General features: G+C 35.7%; 1 protein-coding gene across 3 annotated transcripts in view; it reads left to right on the top strand.

Moving 5' to 3' along the window:
- The window catches only part of PPP1R12A (protein phosphatase 1 regulatory subunit 12A), a 112,710-nt gene that overhangs the window by 57,706 nt on the left and 27,762 nt on the right, over window positions 1–27,242 (top strand). For all 3 annotated transcript variants that reach the window (XM_054271264.1, XM_054271254.1, XM_054271272.1), the window contains exons 3-13: window positions 5,152–5,270; window positions 11,403–11,562; window positions 13,361–13,505; window positions 15,680–15,754; window positions 16,200–16,288; window positions 16,416–16,573; window positions 20,643–20,764; window positions 23,281–23,496; window positions 24,282–24,376; window positions 25,369–25,491; window positions 26,861–27,022. In XM_054271264.1, coding sequence (XP_054127239.1) covers window positions 5,152–5,270; window positions 11,403–11,562; window positions 13,361–13,505; window positions 15,680–15,754; window positions 16,200–16,288; window positions 16,416–16,573; window positions 20,643–20,764; window positions 23,281–23,496; window positions 24,282–24,376; window positions 25,369–25,491; window positions 26,861–27,022 — 1,464 coding nt within the window. The remainder of the gene's footprint in view (window positions 1–5,151; window positions 5,271–11,402; window positions 11,563–13,360; window positions 13,506–15,679; window positions 15,755–16,199; window positions 16,289–16,415; window positions 16,574–20,642; window positions 20,765–23,280; window positions 23,497–24,281; window positions 24,377–25,368; window positions 25,492–26,860; window positions 27,023–27,242) is intronic.

The following is a 27,242-nucleotide window of genomic DNA, read 5'->3' as shown; positions in this document are numbered from 1 at the left end:
AATAACTCTGTATTGTAAATGTATTTCTACCAGTAAAACATCCATATTACTGGTAATATGGATTACCAGTAATAAAAAAAAAAAAGAGATGTGCTTTTATAAGTGCATTGATACTTTATATTTAAAAAAAAAAAAAAGCAGTGAAACAATTCTTAAAGGCACTTTAAAAAAAAACCAAATTAAAATACATATTCCAAAATTGTCAGTTTTTAATTTTTTTCCTTGTTTGTTTCTTCAAATGAGGGTTTACACAGCTGCATGAATACAGTGATACTTTTTCAGTCTCTGGCCCCTTTTTGTCATTCGGTTAAGATACTCATGGAATTAATTTGAACTCCTTCCTCTCCCCCTAACTTCTAGTGATAAGGGATCACCCGAGAATGTAGTCCCCCCTAACATTAGTAACTTTCTACTCCTGACTAACCAATTACAGTAAAGTAAGACCCCTGACGTAGAGAAAAAACTCTCCCGAGTATAAAACCCGACGAGACGAGACAATAAAGGCCTTTGGACCGTCCACCATACTAGTGCTAGCGTGTGTTCTTAGCCCGAGTGACCCTAGAGAGTTTGCAACATGTATGGATTTTTTTTAAACCAGCTGGGCTTAGCTGAAATCTTAAATGTTAGCTAATTAGTTGAAAGTTCTTGGCAGTGGTGCTGTTAGTTGGGCCCCCCACTGGCAATTAGGCCTTGTTTCACGGGAAGGACACACTGAGCATGTTTATTTAAGATGCATGTGTAACATTGTTTTAGGCAGGTCCCTCTCATCACATGTTAGGAGTCAGGATCTGCTGTCCAGTCTTCTGAACAGTCTGAAGGGACCCCGTGTTTGCAGCAGTGAGTCCCCAGTGAGCTCAGTAAGCAGTTTGTAATGGCCACTTGTGCTCTGCCCTTCCCTGTGCCTTCCGCCCTTCTGGTGACCTTCAGGCTCAGCCAGTACTTCAAGTTAATTACATCGGTAATGCCTTTGCAAACTTGTTTCCAGATACTGTGAACTGGGCCAAGGTTCCAATGTAAACATATGCCCCTCTTTCTGGTGCTGAGATAAATAATATGAAAATGCTATCTGCAGTGCATGCTGTTAGCCAGGTTTGAACATCTTCCAGATTCTTGAGTTCTAAATTCAAAGATATGACTCAGCTTTGTATACAAAGTGTCTTCAGAGAGAGGTTTTCCTCTCTTTTTGTCTATATATGCATTTTGTTAACAGATGTACAGCCACACAATGTTCAGTTGTAAGAGTTTTTTATTGGTTTGGGATTTTTTTTTTAAATTCAGAATGTAGGCCACATTGCTAGTTAAACTTTTTTTATTTCCAGTTCCTGGGACTGGTTTTGGTGTGGACTGTTTGGCTTTTGTACAGTGACCTCAGGGTTGGTTTTTATTGTCTCAGATATACTAAGATTCCAGCCCTTTATTTGTTACATAAAAATATATTTTTCACTAAAGGATGTGAGAGTATATGGGTTTCATAATAATTGTAGAAAAATAAATGTTTGCTGCTTTTTTTTTTTTCAAAGTAGTTAATTTCAGTTTTCACTAGCTAGTGAGGAGTATAGCAGTGACTCCTAGAAGAAAAAATTCAATTAGAAGTATATTTGCCCTCATAAAACAATGGTATTGCAAAGCAAACTACTTCTTCTAGTCTTACCCAGACTGCATAATCCTTGTCATGGAAATATCAGGACAAATTATTTTCTTTTCTTTTGCTGCTTTTGTCTCTCCTAGTATTCCTGGGATACTTACAGTTCTCTATATTTAGATCCCAAGAGACTAAAAGTGATACCTTTAGCTTGTGTTAACACTTGAAAGTTTTAACTCGATAAAACAGGATGGTATGAATCAAGCTACTGTTTCTTTGTCATCTAATTAGATTTAGAATGAAAATTTTCCAATACATTATACAATTTATCACTGAATTTTCGGAATTTTTCTTCTGTAGTTGTCTGTTTAACATTACCATTTTTGAACTCAAAACTTCAAAATTTCAAAAGACACAAATTCAAGTGCTATACCAAAAAAGTTTAGTAGGTGATGGCGCAAATCTTACATGTTTTTACTTTTTCACTGCTTCCAAGTTTACATGAAGCACATTTTATAGACATGGTGTCAAAATGCATGGGTATGGACTTTTTATTACACAGCTTCAATTTCCTTTCCGCTGTATACATGTAGCTGTATAAATTAAGTATCTGTCAAGGAAATGAAGTTATATTATGTTTGCTTGCATAGGAAAGATGAAATTTTAAGATGAAGGTATCATCTACTTTAAAAAGGTAAAATTCAAGCAGTTGTTTGTATACATTGTTTGGGTTTTTTTCCCAAAACATGGAAGTTTTATATATGCATACATACCTACATAAAATAATACATGGTAGCATGTGAAGAGCTTAGTATCTGGCACCAGGGTAACTAAAATACCAAATACACCTTTGTTTGAAGTCATACTATATAAGTTTTAGTTAGCATTTAGTTTGAAATACAGTTCATTCGAGAAATATTTTTTTATGTAAACAGCAAAATCTTTGCATTCTTAGGATTGTTCTGGTACTGTCTTCTGCTCAGTGATGCCCTACGAAGTCAGGGCATCATTCACCTGGTCTTTTTTACCAAATCTGTTTCCTGTGTGTATGCAGTGTAGAGTCAAATTATCTCCACATGGAAAATGATTGCTTTCCTTTCCACGGGTAGCACTAAGTTCCTAATAAAATTATTGATTCTCTAAGTAGCAGGTTGGCTTCATGTACCATGTGAACCCTGTCATTGCTTGCTGAAAGTAGCTGTACTCCAAGTAAACAAATGCATCATACACTTTTACAGGACGAGGTGATCTGAATGGTATGGAAAACAGAACAAATGTAGATTTCATTATCAGGTGAAAAAAGGTTACACATTAAAAGGTGTCTTTGAAATAGTTGGAATTTGAGTTACTTGGTTCATCATAAATAATGTTCTTTCATTTAATCTTCCTGAGAGGATCACTGTTAATTTTTCAAGAGGGATAGCAGTGGAGGAGCCTAGTTGGGGTGGCTGAAGGAAGGCTGGAAAAAGTGTGTTCTGTTCTCACTTCTGTGGCAAGAAGTGTGCTGCCTTTCACCTTTGTTGTGTTTCTTCCATTCCTTTAAATCCTGTGAACTCGAAGCAAGTTCACCTATGCTTACTTTGCTGACCCAAGAAAACCAAAGCCCTGTAAGCACCTGCAAAAGGAAAAGCAGATAACTGTACTTCTCCAACCCTGCTAATCCCCTAGCATTGCTGATCTGATTTTGATCTGTAAGCAGCTTCATTTTGAGGTCTGTTTTAAAGGATCAATTGATCGTAAAGTTGTCCATCTATAAAAATAATAATTTTAAAATGCTATACTAGCCTTTTATTCATTCCCTTCACTTTTTTATGCATTCCTTCTTTTGTCATATCTACATTGACCCAGTGACCAAATACAACTGCTTCAATGAGATGTGTATTTTCTTTAGAGAAGTGGTTTAAATTACTGCTAGAGGTATTCTGTGGAAATAGATAAAAATGGTTTTTTCCTGTCTATATTAGAACGTAAACATTGAAAGAACATTAATATTCGCTTGGATTTTTAAATAAAGATATTTTTGTAAGTGGTTGACTTTATTTTGACTTTGTAAGGGAGTTGATTTCCCCAGTGCTGTTTTTGCCTGTTTAGGAACCCCCTGCATAGCAATGACCTGATCTGTGACCTGGGAGGCAGTTTCACTGTTAATACAGCTAGTATTGTTGAGAAACATCGTTCCTCTGTATTATTTTTTCATTCCTGCGGAAGTTCAATCTCTTAAAAGGAGGGAGGTCAGAGTTAGAGCACAGCACTCTTTCAAGAAGAACAGTATAAAACCAGCATGCTTTACCAGCATCAAAGTTGTTGGTAGCAACTGATGATGGATATGTCAGGAGATAATTGTTCCCTTTCTGGGAATTCGTTTTCATTTGGTGATCTGCTGGTTCTTAGCACTTCTTGACGTAATTACAGAGATTTAGTAACAAGTGCTAGTTAAGTCATACATTAAAAAATACAAATATATGAGAGTATTAGATTCTGAGTTATTGATTAAAGATAACAGATTCCAGCTATCTAGGATGATAATTAATTGGCAGAAGTTAAGGCAGCAATAAAGTACTTCAAAGCATTTGTATTAGTGTTGGATTAATTTTGTGATTGTCTCCTGCATAATTTGGCATTCTGTAATAGTGAGGGTAGGAAAGCACTCTTTATTTTGTACACCTTTTATGACAGATGATTGATTCTTTGGTATATTCTGAGTTTTTTTTTCTCAAATATGTGGAATATATGAATTAAGCTGTGCAAGGAGGTGAATTTGCAGCTTTTTCTTGTCTTGACACCTGTCATGGCTCAAAGTATCGATTTTTTTAGGTTAATGAAAATATTATGGTCAGAAGCTGCAAGATTATTGATTAATTTTAATTGTTCATTAACTGTAGCTTTTCAATAACTTGGTAGGCTTATGGTTTAACACAATTAAATAATACAATACTTTTTTATTATATTGGCCTCTTGTTGGAACTGATACTGTGACGTAATTGGAATTTTGGGTTCTTGACTCCTGAGACAGTAACATATTAAATAAGAAAACATAATGGGATTGAAATGCATAAAGTGCTGTTTTCTTTCTCCCCCTTTCCTCCTTCCCCACAAAAAGCTGACCTTATGAATACTTAGAAGGAGATGTAGCTCTGTTTTTATTGACTTTAAGAATCTGCCGGAGGGATCAGGGATCATCATTTTGGCAAATTGTATGTGCCACTGAGTTACAGGAAAAGTGATTTAATTAGAGGAGGTCACAGGAATTGGTGGTTCTGTCCCTGTTCAACTTGTCATCACTTTTAGTCATTATCTAGCCATTTGCTTCTTTCGGTTCTTCAGGTATGTATGAAAGGTGTCAGGAGTCTTTGTGGCAAACGAACACCAGAAGACTCTTTGTATTAATGGGTATTAGCATGAAGAGACATGCCAGTCTAAAGGGTTTGTATTTACACCCAATGTAAATGTTTCTATTAATTGTATGTGTGCATATGATAGCCTAGTGGCTGTTATGTTGGTTTTCTGGGGTTTTTTTTATCAGTCTTGCTGTGTTATTTACGGGCTTTGTTTTCTTTGTCTGTTGGCAGGTATTTAATTAGTCAAGGAGCACATGTAGGAGCTGTAAATAGTGAAGGAGACACTCCATTAGATATTGCTGAAGAAGAGGCAATGGAAGAGCTGCTTCAGAATGAAGTAAATAGACAAGGTAATTTTGAATACAGAAGGGTGGTTGTATTTATGGACACTAAATGTATTTTTGAAAACTTGGGCTAAATTGTGACTGTTGAAGTCAATTTATTTTCTACAGAGAGTTGGTCAGTATAGAATGTATGGTGTTTAGGTGTCTGTCTCTTAAAACAGATTTACATAATTTAACAGTAAACTCCTAATTGTCTCTCAGGCTTTGCCCAGTTTTAATTTATATGCTTAAACCCATTTAAAGCCCAAAGCAAATGGTGAAAAGAAACTGGAAGACATGATCTGCAGGGAAATGAGAGATACCTACTAGGATCAGAGACACACAGAAGTACAGTGGATTTGCAAAGGCTTTGATTCAGTTAATTGGTAGTGTTAACCGAAATTTGATTAGCCGTTTTTACAGTTAACACACAACGAACATCAGATTAGACAGTTGTGTGTATTTTTTGTCTGTATTACCATTTCTCTATTTCAATTGGTTGTTCTCTTTTCTAACAATACTGTCAGTCTTGCTTGAGAGTTGTTTCTAGAATTCACCTCAGCCTAGATTTCTTAAGGTTGTTCTTGAAATGCTTGGCTTTACTGATGTGTGATACTAAATGACTGCGGTAGCTCTTTATCAAATTGGAATTGTTTGGGGAATGAACTCCTCCAAAATCTCTTTTATATGTTACTGCATTTTTTTAAAGAGATATTTTGTTATATAGGATTTTACATACATTTTTATAATGTGTGGATATTCAACATTACAAATTACAACAACACTAATTTTTATTCTTTTGCAAGTTTAATTATTTTGAACATCCCAGTTGTAAAATCAGCATAATGCCACAGCACTGAAAATCTCAGTGAGGTTTAAATATTTCACAGTTGAAGCTTACTGTAAACTGTGTAAGGTACTGTCTTTATAAATCTGAGAAGATGGTATGTGTTCCCACACCATAGCTATTAGCTTCTAAAGGAATAATGTAGGTTGTTTTAAAATACTAAATTTCACTTAGTATGGACAACCTACTTTCCTTCCTCGTGCATTTTTATGGCAGCTGGTTTGCTTGCTTGTTTCACAGAAGCAGGGAGGAAGGCATGCATTATCCCTCCTTCTAAACTTGTGTTTGAAGATGTAAGAATTGAGGGCTTTTATGTGCAGAGATAAAATCAAAGGAATTATTTCATGATTGTGGGTGAGAGTGGACTAGGAAGGGTATGAATCTGGATGTGAACTTACAGTGGATATCTTACTAAATCATGAGACTGTTGTCTCAGCAATGATATTTTAATTATGCACCTTTGATGGCATCCTGGCTTGCATATAGATATTACATAAATTTGTGTATTAATGTTACATTAAAAAAGGATTATTTAGTCATTATCAGAATCACTTAAAAAGTGCATAATTGTGTGTGTTGTGGCTAGAGAAGATAATAGCTATAAAATAGGACCTAATTGTTTCTCTTAGTGGGCAATTAATAGTGAGGCATTGTGACAGTTTCATCTTTGGCTATTCAGCTATGTGTAGCTGAGTATAATTATCCCTCTAGCAGTGAGATAATTCCATGTGATACACTCCTTCATATTAAATAAAACATTGCCACAGTTTTGATAATGCAAGTTAACAGTGGGGTCTGTGGAATGATCAGCCCTGGCTCAGTGTTAAGGGTGATGGAAGACCAGCCTATTTATTTTGAAAATAAACAAGCCTGGGTGACAAAATATCCTATCTCTGTGTAGATAAAATATGCAGTGTGAAAATTAAATAGGCACTTTCCATAACATTTTTGCCTTGCAACCCTTTCATGTATTTATTCCTGCATTCACAATAGCTTCATTTTTGTGTTGTGTGTTAATGCTGTAAATTTGGCTTCCTACAGATTAGCAGTTGTTTGGTGGCAAAAAATTGCTTGGAAAGATCGGTCAGGTTCATTGTGATTTCAGATTTAAGTGATGATATCTGATGTTTGTACCTGTTAGAAATCCAAGAAGAATCATTGGTTATTGGTCTCCTTTTTTGCTGCTTTTGCAGGCCTTTTGTCTTTATAAGAAATGTCAAAACAGACTACCCAGCTACTCAGCATTCTGTTAATCATCAATTTGTACTTAGGCCCATTTTTTAGCAGCTATCAAGCTGTATTTTAAGGACATGTCTTATTATAGGACAAAAGGTGGAAGCCTCTAGAGACACTAAATGCACAAAAATAAATCATAGAATACAATACAGTTCAGTTCTGTGTGACATTAGAGGCTTAATAAAAGGAAGGATCTTCAATGTTTCCTCATCCTATTTTAGTATTCAGGCTCCAAGGTCTGATCTGACTAGAGAGGAGATGGTCAGTGATACAAAATAATCTTCTTATTATACAGGTTCTATTGTTATGAGTGTTGGCCATTAACGAATAAAGATTTTCTAGTATTATTATCCAGTGGCTGTTTTTCTTTAGTCATTCAGATCCCCACATGCTGCACCTCTAAATTGCACCAAGGCTCAGGTGCCTTTTCTGTGCCTGTGTCTTCTTGTGTCCTGCTGAGCAAATAGAATGACTTGACATAATGGACTGTGCAGGAATTGTGAACTAAGGGAATAGCTATCCTGTCACTGAAGCTGTACCACTCTGATAATTAGGAAAATGTTTTTCTACCCTAATCTTCAGTGGAGAATTATTAGCTTAATTATTTTTTAAGCTTAAAACCTTCCTTAGTTTTGTAATTTATGAGAAGGGAAATTACATGCTCAAGTAAGGTGTAAAGATTTTTTTGACCCAGTTACAAACACTTCACAGCTAACAAAATCAGGTGTTTAATGGAAATCATTCCAGAGTAGTGCTGAACAACTGTTCTGTTTGCACTCCATATGGTTAAACTATTTTGTGTGTTATAAAAGCTCTTTTATCAAGGACTTCTGTTGGTTCTCCATATGACTAATACCTTTTGCATTGGTCAGTCCCGTGTATATATAAGGGACCACTGCAATTCTCAAAATCATTTAGCTTCATCAAAAATATTTTTAAGTTTCTCACTGTGACCTGTCATGTTTCTACTCTGCAGTGTTTCAGCACAGAGTTGTAGAAGTTGTCTTTTACCAGTAAAGTTTTCATTTGCACTGGTGAAAACCAGCAGACTTGGAAGAGATGTGGTTTTAGTCCTGGCCAGCCCTGGCCAGTTTTAAATGTTGTCTCTCCTCAGGGCTCGAGTGGGGTTACGTATAATGATTTGAAGTGACTTTTTTAGCTATCGATCGTCAGATGGCCTCTTAAAATTATTTTTAACTGCTTAAGCAGTTATTTTGAATTATAGGAAACATTCTCATGAGGTGAGTTAGTGGGGAGAGGTGATGTGAGGTGAATCAGGGGTTCACTGTAGTAGCTATTTATTCAGTAACTGTCAGAATGGTCACTCCTGTTCCAAGGAGAAAAACATGTTCCTCATTCTTAATTATAGGTGATGTAAAAAGACTGTCCCAGATGTATTGCTTAACTCAGATTTGTTTATATGGATAAAATGCGAACTATTACATTTGTATATAAACATTCACTTCATGAAGTAAAAAGTGGGTTGATCTTCCCTGCAGTATCTATAAAACATGCCTTTATATGGCTGAGTCGTCCTGAAACAATGATTCAGCAGTTACATTTATGCTGAATTTTCATTAAATGCTCACTGAATGGCACACTGTTTTCAAACCTGATTTGGGCTGTTGAGTAAAACTTGTTGATCAGGAAAAAGTGGAAGCATCTAGCAATAAATTATTAATGCTATAAGTTGTTAGGCTGCCAGAGAGGTTAAGTGCACTGGTGGTGTGAACGAGTGCTGCGGCTGAGGCTGAGCTGGGAGGCAGCGCATTGCCATCTATGGGCCGTCGGGAGAAAGGGTTGGAAACAGATGATGAGCATTTTCTTTTTCCCTGGTCTGGAAAACAAAAGGAAGGAAAAAAGCCCATACAAGGTATAATAAAGGCTGTTTACATTCCATTTTCTGTTGTTAATAATGGGAATTGTATTTATCTCAGAACACAACTTTTTTCTGTGCCACAAAGTTTAATTCCCATTTTCACTCCGGTTATTAATGTGGAATGTTTTATGTAGATTGGCAAGATTCTGGTATTTTCTTCTGTTGAAATATGACCAGAAATTAACTGTCTTGTAAAATAATGTATTGATACAGCCATTACTCCTCTGTAACCTTTATGTTTTGTTTGGGCTTCAGAAATGCAGTAGTTTGTGATATAAATGGAAGTCTATATTGAGTATTAGTTACTTTTTCTGCAAAGCATTGCTGTTTTGACATAATAATCTGGGTTGTTAGGGCTGTCTGGAAAGTAAACTTAGATGTGACCCCTTAGAAGCTCACAAGATCAGCGTCTGGAATGAGTTTTTACTCTGTTCTTCCTTTATACCAAAGCGCCTCAGCACAAACAGCTATGTAAATAACAGTTTTACACTGATAGGAGTTTGTTCAGATTCTTCAGGTGGAGAAGGTTACTCATGCTGATAAGGATTCACAGTTGGACTTTGAGCATACAAAAAAGGGAATGGACATAAATGTGACTAAGAGATGATCAAACATACACTATTTATTATATAGTAGTATTTTGCAGGCAACACTGACATGTAAATGACTGTATTCTAGAGTATTGTGCCAGGATCTGCTGGTACTGCTGTGTCATTCTGAAAGGAAAGCAGATGCTCATGCCCATGAAGTTAGTAGTTCACCTGTCAATATGTAGGAGTTTCCTGAGGAATGAGAATGTGTGACTATCAATGTATTATAGATTCAGAGTTCCTGGTCTTCACTCTTCATATTTGTCGTACTTAGAAAGTTTTTCAGCTCTTTCCTCTGCTGAGTCCTTCAACAGCCTTGTATGTCTTCCTGCATCTTGGAGACTCAACATCCAGATTATGGTTTTTTGTCAGTTTCTGATAAAATGTAATTCTATTAATTTTTTACCTAAATTGTCAAGATTAAAATGGTTTTGCTGGGCAATTTATTGAATTAGTCTAGGGGTTTGGTCAAGTCCTCAGAACACTGACTGTTTAACTTGCTTCAATTACTTTATGGTACTTAGTGAAGTTTTATCTTTTGATTGCCTTTAGCATTAAGTTTTACAGTATATATCTCTTAAGTCCTTGCATACCAGTGTGTAAGATTAGAGAAATCATACACATGAAAACATTTTGTTGAAGGTTGGGCCACTGATTTTCTGATAGAGGTCAACCCAGATACAGTTTGTGCTCTTGATGATCACAGTTTCTAAATTGCTTTTCCTTATGAGTTGTCACCTTTCAGCCATCATTGCTAGAATTATGCTCCTGCATAGTTCAAGATCTCTTTCCTGCTATGGTTTTAAGTAGTACTTACAAAAATGCTTGCAAATAATGTGATTGTATTACCCTTTCAGGGTCTGGAATTTATTTCCATTTGTTTAACCTGATGCATATACTTGTAGGTATTATGACGATAGACTGCGTTTCTCCCTTTCCATCGGTGTATAATTTAATTTTTTTTTTGTGAGACATACTGTAAAAAGTTTTCAGTGTTTTGGGTGTTTTTTTAATAGAGCTATGAAAGTGCAATATCCAAAGTGTTGTCTATTTGTGTAAAAGGTTTGTGATTCATGCTTTAGAAAGTATAGAAGGTATAGCTCCATTTTGTCACCGCTGTTAAGAAGCAAGGTTGTTTCTCTTCCCATAGAGATCTGTTTGTAAAACAACTTCAGCTGTTTTCTACTGTGTACAGCTACATCAACACAGACTTGGTTTTTGGTGCTTAGAAAATTAAAATATAATTTTTCTCTTTTTTTTATCAGGTCGCTTCAGTAGTTATTACTGTGATGGTAGACATTCTTAGAAGAATGAGTTTGAAGAGTTTTACTAGATTGATTTTATTATTATTTATTTCTAATACTTTGTCCACCCATCCCCTCCTTTTGTTAAAAAAGGCATTTTATGCAAGCTGTCCCACAGTGTTGGATGTTTCCATAGCCTTGGAATTCATCTTCCAAAAAATATACATATATTATTCAGGTTTAGGGTTTTTTTACTGTATCATATAAATGTAGCATAACGTTTGTTATATAATTGAAACAAATTATTTGAACTAAAATATTTTGTGCCTTCTCTTCCCCTCTCCCCCTCCCTGTCTGAATTAGGGGTTGATATAGAATCAGCTCGCAAAGAAGAAGAACGAATAATGCTAAGAGATGCAAGACAGTGGCTCAACAGTGGCCATATAAGTGATGTCAGGCATGCAAAATCTGGTGGTACAGCACTTCATGTAGCTGCTGCTAAGGGCTATACAGAAGTCTTAAAGTAAGTGTGGTTTAGCTTTTTATATTTTATTGTCTTGATGTAATGCTGCTTGGAATTGGGCGCTTGTAACATTTAGGGAGTGTATCTTGAAAATCCCAGTCTCTAGAACAATCTATGCTCAATGCTTGATTTGATGTTTTCAAGCACTCATAAATTATGATGTGGTTAGCTTTCTATTCTAAGTCAATCAAAATATTAATACAGTATACATGTTGAACCTAAATACTTACTTGTAAGAGAAGAAAGTTGATTAAAAACTTCCCTGTTTCTAAAGACAGCTATGTAAACAAGTTTAAGAGCTTTTTCTAATGCCAGTTAGCATCCTGGTTGGTGCATATTTTCAGGACACCATATTTTGTTTCCATACATAAAGCAGAGTTTGTAATTCAGGCTAAAAGTTTTTACACTTAAAAACCAGATAATTTAACTTTGTGTTTTGATGATGTTTTTAAAATTCAATTCAATGACTCTTGAAATCTTCCCTGGAAAGCTTTAGGCTTCAGATGTCCCCTAATTCACTGCTTTTCATTAATCTGATATGAATATATATCGTAACATATTTAATTTCTTTTTCATCAAAGCTTTACTTTTTTTGTAGTAAAGCATAATTAGAAATACATTGCTTTAATGTGATTGTAAATTTAATTGACTGCTTTAGCAGTGCTAGTAGTTCTTACAAACTATAACATAAGTGAAAAGGAGCATGCATCCTGACTGTGAGTATTGATGCATTTAAGGTCTGCAGAGCAATTTCTTGAATGGGAGTTCTGTTTTAAAAAACCGTGATGCTTCAACACGATGGAGACAAATTATTCTGTTAAAAAAAAGGAATTTTTGTTTTAGAGTGGCAGGTGTCTGTAAGGGAGTTGTATCTATAACTGTTTGGATATTTTTTAGCACCCTCAGTTACTGTGTTTTTTTGCAGTCCAGTCTGTATATTTCTCCTAGGAGAGGCAAAACATATGTGCAGGCAGTTTTTGTGATTGCTGTAATTATCAAAAATGTGTGCTCTGTATTGGATGCAAGAGTGCAGGATTTGCAGCTCAGCATGTGTGGAAGTTGACTCATTGGAGGATATCACTACAAGTATATTGGCTCTTGAGAAACTTGAGAGAACTGTTTTGGAAAAAATTTTGTTCTTACGTGATTTCTAACAATTATGAACAGTGGTTCAGACAGCTCTTTACATAAAAATACTTGTTGGGTTAAGTGTCCTCTGTCACTTTGATGCTTACCTGAGAACCATGATGAATGTGAGTCCTGAATGCAGGCAGAACAGCAGGTCCTCTCTTTGAGGAACTCTGCTCCCTCTCAGAGAACAGTTGAAGCATGTAAACACTAGATTTTTGCAAAAAGTTAATGACAGGAAGGGAAAGTTTCAAACAGCTATTTTTAGAATGGAAGGAGTTTTTAATGGTTTACTAATAAGAACACTATATCTAAGAAATTTTTAGATTTTACAACTCTTTTCCTTAAAAATAGCCTTTTGCCTATTACCACATGTACAAAGAATATCTAACTGTAGAGACAATGGTCTTTGGAGAGGAAGTGAATAGAGTAGAAAATGGAAAAGGCTGTTTTTCTTGAATTTTCCTTAAAATATGTATACACACCTGCTAAACAATGAAAAGGCAGATGTTTCTGTGAGAAGTAAAATTAATCAATTGTCAGTAGCCCAATGAAAATATCTATGAGAAAAAAAGAGAAATATATTGCCATAGAGCAGTTTTACAATTTTTGCGAAAATTTATTTATCCCTGTCAGCAGTGTCAAGATCTATTTCTTTTAATTTCTTCAGGCTTTTAATACAGGCTCACTACGATGTAAATATTAAAGATTATGATGGCTGGACACCACTTCATGCTGCTGCTCACTGGGGTAAAGAAGAAGCATGTCGCATTTTAGTGGAAAACCTATGTGATATGGAGGCTGTCAACAAAGTGGTAGGATTTTTATGTAATCCTTGTCAAGATACAAAGTTCTGGTCTCTAAAGTGACTTTAGAAGCCAGGGTAAGAAAAGTGATGATAAACTGCTGTTTACTGTCCGTGGAGCTTTATATAATGCATGTGTTGTCAAAACAGCATGGTTGTGTTCAGAACTAAATTCTCTGATTGTCTAAATTCATTTAAAGGCCAACTTTATGCTTAGCTCTGTATTAAATGATCCATTCAGTCTTTGACCTGGAAATTAATTATTGAAAGAGTTTGTTGGCATTTCAGAGGTACAAAATTAGTGACTGGATGGATTGCATTTCAGGCTTTTATTTGACCTCTGGAGGTGATGATGGTGCCTTTGGGTAGTGTTTTAACTCTTAAAATCAGTTTGTGTTGGTATATTGAAGAGTTGTCACTATATTATGCTGATTTGGGTGTGATGGAAGAAAGCTGTAGGCAGCTCTGCACCCCCTGGACATAACCTGAATGCTTCCTAAGCTCTATTTCTTTGACTTTCATGCAATGGCCTGTGTGGCTTGCTGATCTTGCTCCCAGTAGACATAAATATGTTCATGAGTTCACATAGCCATCAAAAGGATCCAAACTTTTTCTTTCAGCCAGTGCTGAGCTCTCATTCTTCTCTTCGTAGAGTGTTTTACAGATAGATTCTGTTCTCCTTCCAATTTATGTGTTAGATTTTTTTGCTGGGGTTATGCACTAGAGAGCACTCTCTAGTATGTTCAAATCCACTGGAGAAGAATAAGCAAAAAGGAGGCATAGAGACATATCAGCTTTTTTTCATATGGAGCTGTTTCTGCAAGCTAGGAAAGATTTGCCTGTTTTTAAGTAAGCCAGTAAGCATTTTGCTTTCAGAGATAGGGGGATTGAAAGCTCTGGATTTCGTTTCAGTTGTATGTGCTTAGCATCTCAGAGAACTCAGCCATTATTGTTTAGGCGCCTGACTTCAGCTATCAGCTGTTGCAGATTTGATCTAAGATGTAACCTTCCAACTGCAACGGTTTCCTGCAAAGTGACTTTTTGTGGCCATAGAAGGTCTAACTACCACCTAACAGCTCCCTGAAAGTAGAAGGCCACATTAAAAACTGTAGTTATAATGCAAATATAAACTTGTGCTAATAGTTCACGTGCTAGAAGACCTCAAGCTGTTTTGGCTAGTTCTTGTTGAAAGGTGCATGTGCTTCTGCTGTATGATCAGAATTAGTAGTTTAAAGGTTCATCCTTTCTAACCAGTTAAGATAGTCTTCACAGTGTAATTAGGAATAAGTTTGCCTTTAGTTAACATCTTGAGAAACTGAAATAAGCACAGACAAACAGGAGCACCTTTCATTATTTTTATAAGCTGCTGAGGCCACATTTAAATGACTCCGCTGTTTTTATTACTGGTTATTGTACAGAAGTACAATATGTACTTCTTTACATATGAAGTACAATGATCTTGTCATGATCCCCCCCCCCAACATCTCAGTAAGCCCACCCAGCATGTTGATGCAGCTGCATTTATGCCAGTGAATACAGGGCTTTGCCTAGATTCCAGCCTTCAAGTATATGGCCCATGGAAATCATACCCTAAGGAGAAATAACAAGTGGTTGTAGCAGATCTTTTATAAAGTAGAATGTAAATTGTAAAATAGAGTTTTGCTGTAAACTGTGAATGCATGATTGCTTAAATTTAGTGCAACTCCTTTAAATCATTAAAACTTTAAAAAATCAAGCTGTATATGATAGTCTAAGATGGGCAGGATACCAAACTGCTCAAGATCCATCAATTCAACTGCCATTGTGAACAGTTGTTTGGCACTAATACTGTGAGATTATATTCATCAATCTACTTTTCATTCATGGTGTTCTTTTTTTCCTTCAAACAATAGTAAAATTTTATTGTCATGTCTTTTACCACTTAAAAATGTGTTTACTCATCAGGTATAAGTGTTTTTTTAAAATTTCTTCCCCCCACCCCACCCAAAAAAAGTGAATATTGCAAAACTGTTTTCAAGTACTGACAGACTAACAGTTTGCAGTAGAGCTTGATTCATATTTTCCAATTTCTCTCTCTAAATGTTCTCCTTAACCTGCATCATCATGTGATGAGAAGACATCGTAGTCCCATACATTTAAAGTCTGTTGTACAATTATGGTGTTTTACTTCTTTCCTTTCTCCAGGGCCAGACAGCATTTGATGTGGCAGATGAAGATATTCTAGGATATTTAGAAGAATTACAAAAGAAGCAGAATCTGGTAGGCCTTGTGCATATATATATGTGTGTGTGTGTATGTATGTTGCATTTTAATATACATATGATTATGGTATCCACCTCAGGGCAGGATAAAAATTAAAACTAAAGTTTTAAATTCAGGGCTTCAATTCAGGTGATGCCACAGTCATCTCAAAAGGTCTTTTATGCCTTTACTTGTCACCTATGGTGACCAAAAAAGCCTTGGAAGAAAAAAGGCAATCTGCAACTTGCCTTGTCCAGTGGGCATTTGATGATCCAAAGTATTACCAATGAGCATCTTACTTGGAATAACAGTTTCTAAGATTTTTAGAGCTTTGAACATTCATACTTTTTGAAATTTTTTACACATTCTAGTGTTTGTAGTAATTAGAAATTCCCCTCCATTTGTTATTTTGTCACACTGATGCCATTCTAACAATTAAACTGCATCATTTTCTGTTTTGAAGCTTCATAGTGAAAAACGTGAAAAGAAATCTCCCCTAATTGAATCCACAGCCAACTTGGATAATAATCAGACACAGAAAACATTTAAAAAGTGAGTAAAAATAAAAAAAATTATGAAGTCTTTAAAAAAGATGACTTTACAACTGTCACAAAGTCCTACTTAACAGGCTTTAGTAACTTTTTCAGTACTTAGTAAATACTTTTCTTTACAAACTCAGTAAGGAGACGCTGATTATGGAGCAAGAAAAGAATGCATCTAGTATAGAGTCTCTGGAGCAAGAGAAAGCAGATGAAGAAGAAGAAGGAAAGAAGGATGAATCCAGTTGTTCTAGTGAAGAGGAAGAGGATGATGACTCAGAATCTGAAGCAGAGACAGGTATGTTATTTGGAGCATTGCATTTCATTAAATATTTACTTTATAAATTTGCTTGTTTAATATCCACGTGATACAGAGTTAAGTATCTTACATTTCTCTTATTCTTCTGCGTTTCACTAAGTTTCCAGTTATTTGAAAGTAAGTTTGTATATGTCTAAAGTTGAGTCATAACAGATGTATTAAATGGATGTCTGCACTGGTAGCTACTTAGGTTAAAGCCATTAGCCAGCTTACTTGATTGGCTGCTTAACAAATAGATGCTGTTAATTAGATAGATAAAACAATATAAGCCTGAAGTAGCATGTCAGAAACATTGAAAAAGTTAGAAGGTCAAATTAGAGAGGAAGAATTCTTAGCAGTATTTGCTTGTGGAACTGGTGCAGAGATTGGATCAGAAGAAGTGCAAACATTCTCATTTGTTCTTACCATCTTGAAGTAATTACTACTTAATCTGGCTCAGGTATTCATAAAGTAGTAGTGCATATATTTTCAGTGCGTTCTGAGATAAACTTTTAAATGTATTATTTTAATGTTGACTGTTAATTCATATGTAACTTCAAGAGGAATGTTCTTTGAAAAGTTTTGCATTGTATGCACATTACTCTGTATTTTTCTCCTGAGAAATAGAATTAGTGGGTTGTTTTTTTCTTGAACAATTATCAGAGCAGTAAGTACTAATAAAAGAGCAAAATGTGTATTTTCCTTTCAAACCAGAAAACAAGTGTCTGACAATAAGTGTTTAAAGATATATGTTTAATCCTAATAAAGAATATTAGAATTGCAATGCGGCAGTACTGTACGTAGGCATGGATGTCATTAGAAACAGCCTGTTAATATTTTATACATAAACTTTAAAAAATAACTGGGTTTGGTGAGCTGTCAGTTTTATTTTAATACATTCTAATTTCTACACCTGAAAAGACAGGACTAATAGTGTATTTCAGAGCTAGCCAATTTATCATAAGCATTTAATATAGATAGAAGTAAAAATAACTTGTGAAACCAAACTTTCTATTATGGTTTAATTTTTTTTTTTTTTTTGTAGTTTGAAATAATCCAGCATTTCAATATTAAGCTGAAAAAAAGTGTCTGGCAGGCTTTGTAATTACTTTTTACCTTAGTGTACTTGCATCCATTATTTACTAAGCTTTGCTAAACTCAAACTACTTATAATATATAACATGTAGTAATTTCTCTGTCACTGAGCTGACTGTAATGTCTGCTGAACTTTATGACTCTGGTAACTGTGTTCTCTTCATTGCCAGTAGTTCGTGCCAGGAAAATTTGACTGTGACACAAGAATTAATTTATGTAAACTTCAGGGGTTTTAATATCAACAAGGCTTTATCATACTTTATTTGGCAAGATACACTTGAAGCTTTTCCCTGTAGAGCTACATCTCTTAAGTTCCAAGATTTTACTTTCCCTTTTTTTTACCGTTATTCAGCTTAAGGTAGTGAAAGATTTTTCAAGTGAAAAATATTATTATTATAAGGAGCATTCTGGTTGTGGAATATTTTAACAGTGTTCCGTATTCTAAAGTTGTGGAAATGGTGCTTTCAAATCTTTTGGCATAATTAAAAAGTTTTCCTGTGTTTTTGTTTCATTGGTTATGTGAGAATATAGTTTAAATATAAATACACTTCTGTCTGTAAGCCCAAGAAGGAAAACATGAATATGAAAGTAGCTTATTGCAAAGGACAGGGAAACAAGATAAAAAATAAAATTTTCATCAGTTCAGGTTTTGTAACTTACTCTTTTTGATGTACTCTAATTTTTTTTTAATTAGTCCATATCAGCTTAGTCATGCATACAACTGTGCTCTTGCTGCTCTATTAATAATTTCGGAATACAGTTGTGAAAAATCCATTTTTTCCTTCCATGCTTTCATTCCTGATAACTTTTTCTGATGCCTTGAGAGTCCACCTAGAACAGAGACTAGACAGAGTTAAAGGAATAAAGTAGGTGTTTATTAAAAGGCCTTCAAAGGATACACCTTGGGCAGTACAAGAGCCAGGCCAAGGCTACACCCAAGATGGACAACGGGTCACGCGTGTTTAGACTTTTATAACTTTTGGTCCATTTACGTATTAGGGTTAAATGTCCACTTACAGCTTCAGGTTATGAAGTCCCATTCTCCCAGATTACTCTTCTCAGTTCACTGTTTATAACTTTTGGGCCTGAAGCTGCAACGGTGTTCTTGGTTCTCAGCCTGGAAAAGGATTGTTTTGTCTAACTAAACTGTGAGGAGAAGGTGCTAACACTGTATGTGAAGTTCAGAGTTATGTACTGCTGCAGTACAGAGCCTGGAAAACTGAAAGCTAAAATTTAAGGAATCATGTCTGTGTATTTGAAAGATGTCTTACTTACAAATTTCTGTCACATCTGCCTGTGCATCATCTCGAATCATACTGTCAGTCCACATTGCCTTGTTCAGCTTTTTATAACCTAGAATTTTACCACCCATTTTTTTCACTTGTGTTTGAAAAGAGCTTTCCATATAGGGCCATTGGTCATGTAAGCTATTTATATTTGTATTTGTTTACTGCTTAACTAACATTCAAAACATCTGTTCAACTATGTCCATCACTAAAACAAGTGTGTAACACCAATACTGTGAATTACACAACTTCTAATTGTATATCAGTACTTTATTGAATTTAAATGTTATTTGTAAGAACACTGCATGAAAACCTTGTATACTTTCTAAATTAATTGCTCCCAGGCTGTATGGGTCACAGAGATGGAAAGATGTGCAGGCCAGAACCATTGGGTGTTGCTTCATACTGCACTAATAAATAGGAGGCAACATCCAAGCCTGAAGAACGTGCAGTTCAAATACACAAAACAGAAGTGAGGCGTAACATTATGAAGCTCAAGCAAAAGCAGTGACAGCAGTTGTTGTATCTCAATCATGACATTTTCTGTGAGTTTGTGTAAGAAGGGTGAAGGTTTATGAACCATGGGCAGAGGAAGGAATTTGGAGAAAGCAGAAGAGACTGGGTAGATAGACAGTGAAATGTGGGTAAGAAAAGCAAGAGACAAAGAAGGAATGAAGCAAATGGTAAATTGGTGCTGTGGAAGGCAAGTCCCTGTCTCAGGTCATTCTGGTGACCAGAATTCCTGACGTGCTTCTCTGTACAGTTAATTATTTCTTTGAACTCAAACATGCATAATTAGCAGAGAATAAAGGTTTCGTTTTAAATTGGCCCCTGTCTTCTGTGCTTAATTAACTGTTAACAGAGTCACAGAATCAAAGGATAGTCAGGGTAGGAAGAGAGCTCTGGAAATCATCAAGTCCAGCTTTCCCTGCCAAGGCAGGGTGACCCTAGAGCAGGTTACACACAAAAGCAGCCAGGTGGGTTTTGAATGTCTCCAGAGAGGGAGATTCCACAACTTCCCTGGACAGCCTCTTTCAGAACTCTTCCACCCTCAATGTTCTTCCTCATGTTGAGGTGGAACTCCTTGTATTTTAGTTTATGGCTATTGCTCCTTGTCCTGTCACTGGACAGCACCAAGAAGAGTCTGGCACCATCCTCGACACCTGCCTTTGAGATACTTATGTACATTCATGAGATCAGATGAGATGCTAACAGATCTCCCACTGTTTCAGTTTTTATGGTCATTAGCCAGATACTGAAATACAGGCTGTGTGGGGAGACTGAAATCTGTCTCCAGAGGTTTCCAAGATGTGACTCATCAAAGCCTTTAGCAACCTGATTCATAGGCAGTATTCCCCCTCCTTTGAGCAGAAGGGTGAGTTAGGTGATCTCCTGAGTCACTTTGAACCTGAATGATTCTGTACCTCTGTCTCTGCATCTCTGAGTGGTAACACCTGATGAATACAAAAAAATTGTTGCATGCAGCGTGCTCAGCTGTTTAGGAAAACAAGGTGGACCTAGCTAAGATGTAAAGTAGGAGTGAGGGAGAAAACACTGAGGAATAAATAATGAAATGCTGATCATAAAGTTAACTGTCAGATTTCTTGGATGAAAATTCAGTTAGGTGTTGTAAAGGTGATGAAATTGTGAATGAAGAATGAAGATTAAATCTTGTAAATATTTTGCAGATAAGACCAAAACCTTGGCAGCTAATAATGCAAATACCACAAGTACACAATCAGCATCAGTAGCTGCGACGGCGCCCTCAGTAGCTGGTGGCCAAGGGGCACCTACATCCCCTGTTAAGAAGGTAAAAGAAAATACCTTTTTATTTTATATTATATTGTAATCTTATGATTTTCTCTTTCTTTTTTCTGTGTAAGTATATATTTTTGATTCTAGTGTAAATGGTTGATTTGATTGACCGGTGAATTGAGAAAAGTATGCACAGATTCTTAAAATACTTTATGTTCTTCCCCAGATGCTGTTAATTTTTTTTTAATTTTGAATGACTTCAGTTCTGCACAGGGACTTAAAATACAGAGCTATTAAATAGCTGAATGTAAAATCATTCTGAAAAAGAAAATGCTGTTGCATAGTGAGTGGAGTTCTTGTATTTTCTGAAACTAAACTTCATCTTTTGAAAGTCTTTTCTATGTCAAACTCCTCCAGAATTTCTAGAACCTACAGTTCTTGTGTTTCTAAGTACCTGTATTTCTGATGCACTTAATTCAAGGGAGGCAGGCATGACCATGTGACTTTTGGGAGTCCCTTGGAGTATTCAGCTAGTACTTTGGCAGAGAAGTTGAAAATTATACCTGAAATAAGAAGTAAAAAATTGTGTGGGACTTATCCTTGTTTTAATATGGTTAGGACCTCATGGAAGAGCTAGGTAATAGGGACACATGATTTATTCAAAGCATAGCTCAAAGCCACACCTAGCAAAGCCATATTGCTTGCTGGAAGCTTTTACAGCTTGTAACTTTACAGGAAAAGTTAATTTGGATGAACTTTAGTTTTACTTGGTAAGAGGAAGATAGGTATCTTGGGTAAAAAAATTACAGTAGATAAGAAAGCATAGTCAGAAGTCCAACTTTTAGAATATTGGAGCAAGCTGGATAGTAAGCCAGTAAATCTTCATTTGTCATTCCTTACAACTTTCCTGTACACATCATCATCAAAGTGTAGCCCTGTACTATTGCATCTGAAATGCATGTTCAGGAGAAGTGGTAACCATGATATACTGCAGCCACAGTAGAAATATACCAGGACATACTACTAGTACATACTACTCTGAATTGTATTTTGCTCCTGGGAGCTTACTGGGGTTATACTTCCATATTCACAAGAGAATCTAATAGTGGTTCATTTTACAAAGTATACTTTAATGTAGCAGGTGCAGGTGTGTGATTGAATGATATGGGGGAGTATTTTCATAAGAGAGGAAATAAGCTTGATTTTAAGCTAAATTACAAGCTTTTATAAATCATCAATACACTTCTGATTCTGTTATGCAGAAATTAATGGTTTATATTTTGGTCTTCTAAGTAAAAGGTACAGGCTAACAATAAACTGTAGTTATCTTCCTATTACTAGGAAAGCTCAGGGCCTTCTGTAACTATAAAATAAATGCACTTTATATCAAAAATATTATCTTGTAACATAGCAGGTACATGTGATCTAAAGTAGCAGTTACAGCTCCTGTTGATAAACAAAAATGCTTTAAACTGTTTTTACCAGTGAAGGTAAAGCAGCACTCTGTGTGTGATCCTGCACCTATACTTGCACCTGCCTTTTTGGGTCTGCACCATCTGATCTGCTGTAGCTGCACTTCTGCTTTTACATCACAGGTGGCTGAACCAAGAGGTGCAGATGCAGTATACTAAGCTAAAGTCGGGTTTCCTTCAGTCTGCTGCTCTGTGACTGCAGGTACTGAAGGTATGGCAAGTCTGGGAGGATAGCCACGCCAGCTATTGGCATGTGGGATGTGATTCAGGGATATGAATGATACATGGTAAGAAGATGAGGGGTATGTTAGTGTGAATCTTCCAGTACTCTCAACAGTGTGAAGATTTAGGCCACAGACCTTGTAAGGTCACAGGCTTTGTTGTTCTTTTCTATGCAAGCTGTAATTCTGTCTCTGAATGAGGTAAACGTGCTGTGTTACATTGAGCTGTTATCTGTTACTATGGTTTTAAGTCTCTTACTGCTTTTTTGGTATTTTTGTGTTGTGATGAAGAGTTACTTACTATAAACCTAGGAACAAACTATATGGTGTTAAAACAACCTTTGGTTTCTCTTTTCCTTCCTTTCAATCTTCATCTTTGTCTTGTCTGAATTGGCTTTAGTATGATTTCATTCCTCCTATCATGCCTGTCGTGGAGTCAGTAGATCCTGCATCATGGAGGCAGGGCTTGCGCAAAACTGGCATTGTTCTTGTGCCCAGTAAGGGTGAAAAATCTATGGTGAGGTTCTTGCGTGCACAGGTTTATGTACAGGTTGCAAAATAACATATTTAATCAAAATGTTAATACCAGATTTGCATGTTTCTAAGTTTTTATCTCAAGTTCACAGCGTGTATTACAAAGTGTGAGTTTTTGTAAGCTAACTTTTATAAGAGTGGTATTCCTTGACGGGTCTTACGTTTCTGATCCCATTGACTAATTCAAGAGAAAAGTGCATAGGTTGCCTCTCACTACAACTTCCCTACAAGTTCAGCACTTGTGATTATTAAAAACAGTTGTGTTCTCGAATCTTTGCAAGGAGCCTGAATTACCACAGATAACATAAATTAATAATGTAAATTCATTTTCATGTGTTTTATAGTTTCCAACATCTACAACCAAGGTTTCTCCCAAAGATGAAGAGAGGAAAGATGAATCTCCTGCTTCATGGAGGTTGGGTCTTAGAAAAACAGGTAGTTATGGTGCACTTGCAGAGATTACTGCTTCCAAAGAAGCTCAGAAAGAAAAGGACTCTGCAGGTGTTATGCGTTCTGCATCAAGTCCTAAACTTTCCTCTTCGCTGGACAACAAAGAAAAGGTAATAATTTTCAGGATAAAACAACATTTTGAGGACTTCTTATACCTTTCTTAGTATAGATGTTAATGATATATTATAGAAGTAAGATTGTAGTACACATCTGTTCTTTACTAAAATTCCAAAAAGTTAAATTACAGAGCTTCTTTATAGTATCTCTCAAAGTGTAATGTGCTCCTTCAATGTCTGGTGACCTGGTACATAGGTCTGGCATTTTATTCCTTTTTAGGACTTGCAAAGCTAGTAGTCATTTTTGCAATTCGGGGACATGGAAATGTGACAGCACTTGCATCACTTGGAGAATTATGCTAAAATAATCTTACAAATGAAAGAAGTCTCTTTTGTATTAAATTTCATTTTGTAGTGATTTTTTATTTTCAAAAATTGGTTCTGTAACTAAACATGGATACACTAAACCAAGTGTTGTTCCGGTACCTGAACAAAATAAAACTTGTGCTTCTGTTTTAAATACAAATGTTTATGTGATTTAAAGATTAAGAATAGTAATGTGCTGTGCTATATAAAAATACTGAACCAGTTGCTTTCAGGAATCACTGATGGAAGTGTACTGCAGCAAAGCAGAAAAAAATAAGTCATTAGCATTACTAGAATGGAAACATTAGCAGTTTCATTTTCCTGTTGTAGTCTTTTATGATATTTAACTAAAACTTTAAACTCATTTGTATAATCAGGCTACAATAAACATGGTCAGAGTTGGCATAATGATCATTTTCCAGACAAGATAATCAATAATAGTAACAAATAGCAAAAAAACTAATGTCTTTCAGGAGAAAGATGGAAAAGGAACTCGACTTGCGTATGTTGCACCTACAATACCAAGACGGCTGGCCAGTACCTCTGACATTGATGAAAAAGAAAACAGGTGACTATGAAGTTATATATTATTTAATATGAAATTAAATAAGATTTTAGAGTGACTGAAAAACTTTGATGTTTTAAAACTGTGCTAATTTATAGCATTGTCTGACTGTATAGGTTATGCAGAAAACCAACTGTTTGCAACTGCAGAAGTGCTAACATACATTATCATGCAAAAAGAGGTACATTATGATGGCCAAGGCTTTCTGAACATAGAATACATCTTTTCAAAGTTTTGTTTTATTTTGCCTCCTACACCTGATTGCCTTATATATAATTTTGTGAAAGACATGTTTTATTCTTCCTGTTGTCTGAACTTCAAATCTTGAGCTGGTATTTTTGTTAGAAATTCAGTTTTTGTATGTCAGTTTTTGGGATAGTTTTTCTAAGTAGCTTTTTGCAAGGTCATTCCTTGCTGCTATAAACTGCAACAACAGCCTGGAAATTCCTTATGACTGAAGTCATGTCAGCTAGTGATACATGTCAGACCCCTCAGGAATGGCTACTGGAAGCCTACTTAGGCTGGTCTTAGAGTATCATGAGTTCTAAAGGCTTGCCAGCTTTTAAACTTCTTATAACATCAAAGAATGAAAAATGCCATCAAATCAGATATTAAAAAAGCCAAGTAGATTTCCCTTTTTGCACTGGATAATCTCAGGAGCAAACAGAAAAACATCTTGTTCCTTTTTGGAGAAAAACAAAGCTAGCAATGACCACAGATAAAAAGCAACAATTGATTTAATGTTGATTAGGTCCTCTTTAGCAGTTTTCTTTTGATGCTACTTTCTTCTTATATTTCTAATTGTGTTACTATGAATGTAGTATTTTTTCACACAGGCTTGAAAACGATTGTCCATAAAAGCAATTTTATTCCTTATTCAGTTATGTTTATTTTAAGTGTGTTATCCAGGATTTTAATTCAAAGTTCCTGTTCAACTCACATCCAAGAACAGCCTTCTTTAATGTGAGTTGGCTAAACTAAAATCTCTTTTACAGGGATTCGTCTGCTAGTTCAATACGTGGCGGCAGTTCCTACACCAGGAGAAAATGGGAGGAAGATGTCAAGAAAAACAATTTAAATGAAGGTCCTGCGTCATTAAACACAAGTTATCAAAAAAGGTGTGGGATTTTCTCTTTTTTTTAATCAAAATAGGCTTAAAAGTTAACAAGCACTGAATCATTTTGTAAGGACAGTTTAAAACTGAATGGTGACATTGCCATGTTCATAATAATTGCAAAGTGTGTATTGCAATGGTTATGCTGGTTTTAAACATGCAGTTGTATGCTGATGAAGTGGTTGTGCTGATTTTAATCTATGTAATTAAAGTTAGATGCTTGTTTTTTTCAGTGGTTTATTTCAGTTTGGGGTTCATTTGATGCTTTCCAGATTAGTTCAGTAGTCAAAGACAATTTTTGAAAATGTTGCAATAGGTATAATTCTGCTTGGTATATGAAAAGGGGGAAAACACTGTTATATTCTGGTTATTGTGTGACAGTCTTGGAGGTATTGGACTGCTGTCCTTAATTGTAAATTATAGCCATACCTATGTTGAGTATCAGCATCATAGAATACATAAAATTCACTTGAATGCAAAGTAAATTATGAAAATACGAAAATAGTTCTCAGGTGTGCTGGTTCCTAACTTGCAAAATTTTCTTAGGAGGAATCATATGCTGCACATATACTACATGATTAACTTTGCTGCATTGTGTAGTTTCAGTGTAGTTATGTGAGTCAAATTCTTCATTGTAATTAGTGGTGCAATAAATAGCTAAAATGCATAGATCAAGGAAAAGAGTCGAATAACTAAGCTGCATATTTGTACATGCTGCTGATGTACACGATACATACTTAGCAGTTTTTTGAGTCTTGACATTGATGTTATCAGTAACCAGGCTGTCTCATACAGCATAATGCATATTTATTTCTTGTAAACCATTGGGTCTGCTTTATAGCTTGAAGAGCAAGGGAAAAACCTGAGTGGGAGGTTATTCTTCCTGGGAATGATTAAAGATTTTTTTTTTAAATGGGGCAGTATATTTAATTGCTTTCAAATTATAAGAGGAGTGATATTGATGACATTTTCTTTCCTGACAAGCTGTGCAGTAAGGTTCTGCATTTTCTGAGGTATTCAGTGTGGGTGAAACAGCAGTTTAAAAATGGGACATTGGGGGCCCTATATGAATGCTTTAGTAGATCTGATCAAGACATTCTTACATAAATGAGTGAGACTCCATTCTTTATCCTCTTTGGTGAAGAAATGGTTGGGACTAAGGGACACTTCTGCTGCCCTCCAAAATCATAAATTAAAAGTCCTAGCCAAGGAAAAAATGGAAAAAAAAGCTTCTTTTGCACCAGAAGTTTCCAAGACTCAACTGAGACACAGAATACATGGGCAGAAGTTTAGTAGATCATTCACAGCTTGGTGATATTTTAATGAGTAAATATCAGTAATAAATGCCATCATTGTACATGTCTCTCCTTCAGTGGCTCCTTTGGTAGAAGACAAGATGATTTGATAAGTTCTAATGTTCCAAGTACTGCATCAACAGTTACCTCTTCTGCTGGTCCTCAGAAAACGCTGCCTGCCAGCACAAACACTACTACGAAGAGTACAACGGGTTCTACTTCAGCAGGTGTACAGAGCAGGTAATGGCACCAGGACATTTTGTTCCTTTTTTTTGTCAGGTCTACTGTGTGCTTATGTATGTGCATGCGTTCTTGTTTAGTACATCCTGGGGCTCTGGATTTTTTCACTTTACTGTTAAATTTGTTTTGATTTTATTCAATTTGGCTCAAAAATTGTGAATGGCTTTCTACTGTAACATGAAAGCCATGTCGGTATAAAAGAATAAATCAAATGTTAGAA

This window comes from Melozone crissalis, unplaced genomic scaffold (genome assembly GCF_028551555.1).
Source record: "Melozone crissalis strain CALT ecotype California unplaced genomic scaffold, PUWL_Pcris_2 ptg000004l_1, whole genome shotgun sequence".
Lineage (NCBI taxonomy): Eukaryota > Metazoa > Chordata > Aves > Passeriformes > Passerellidae > Melozone > Melozone crissalis.
Note: the sequence above shows the minus strand (reverse complement) of the source record. Positions and strands in the feature narration are given on the sequence as shown.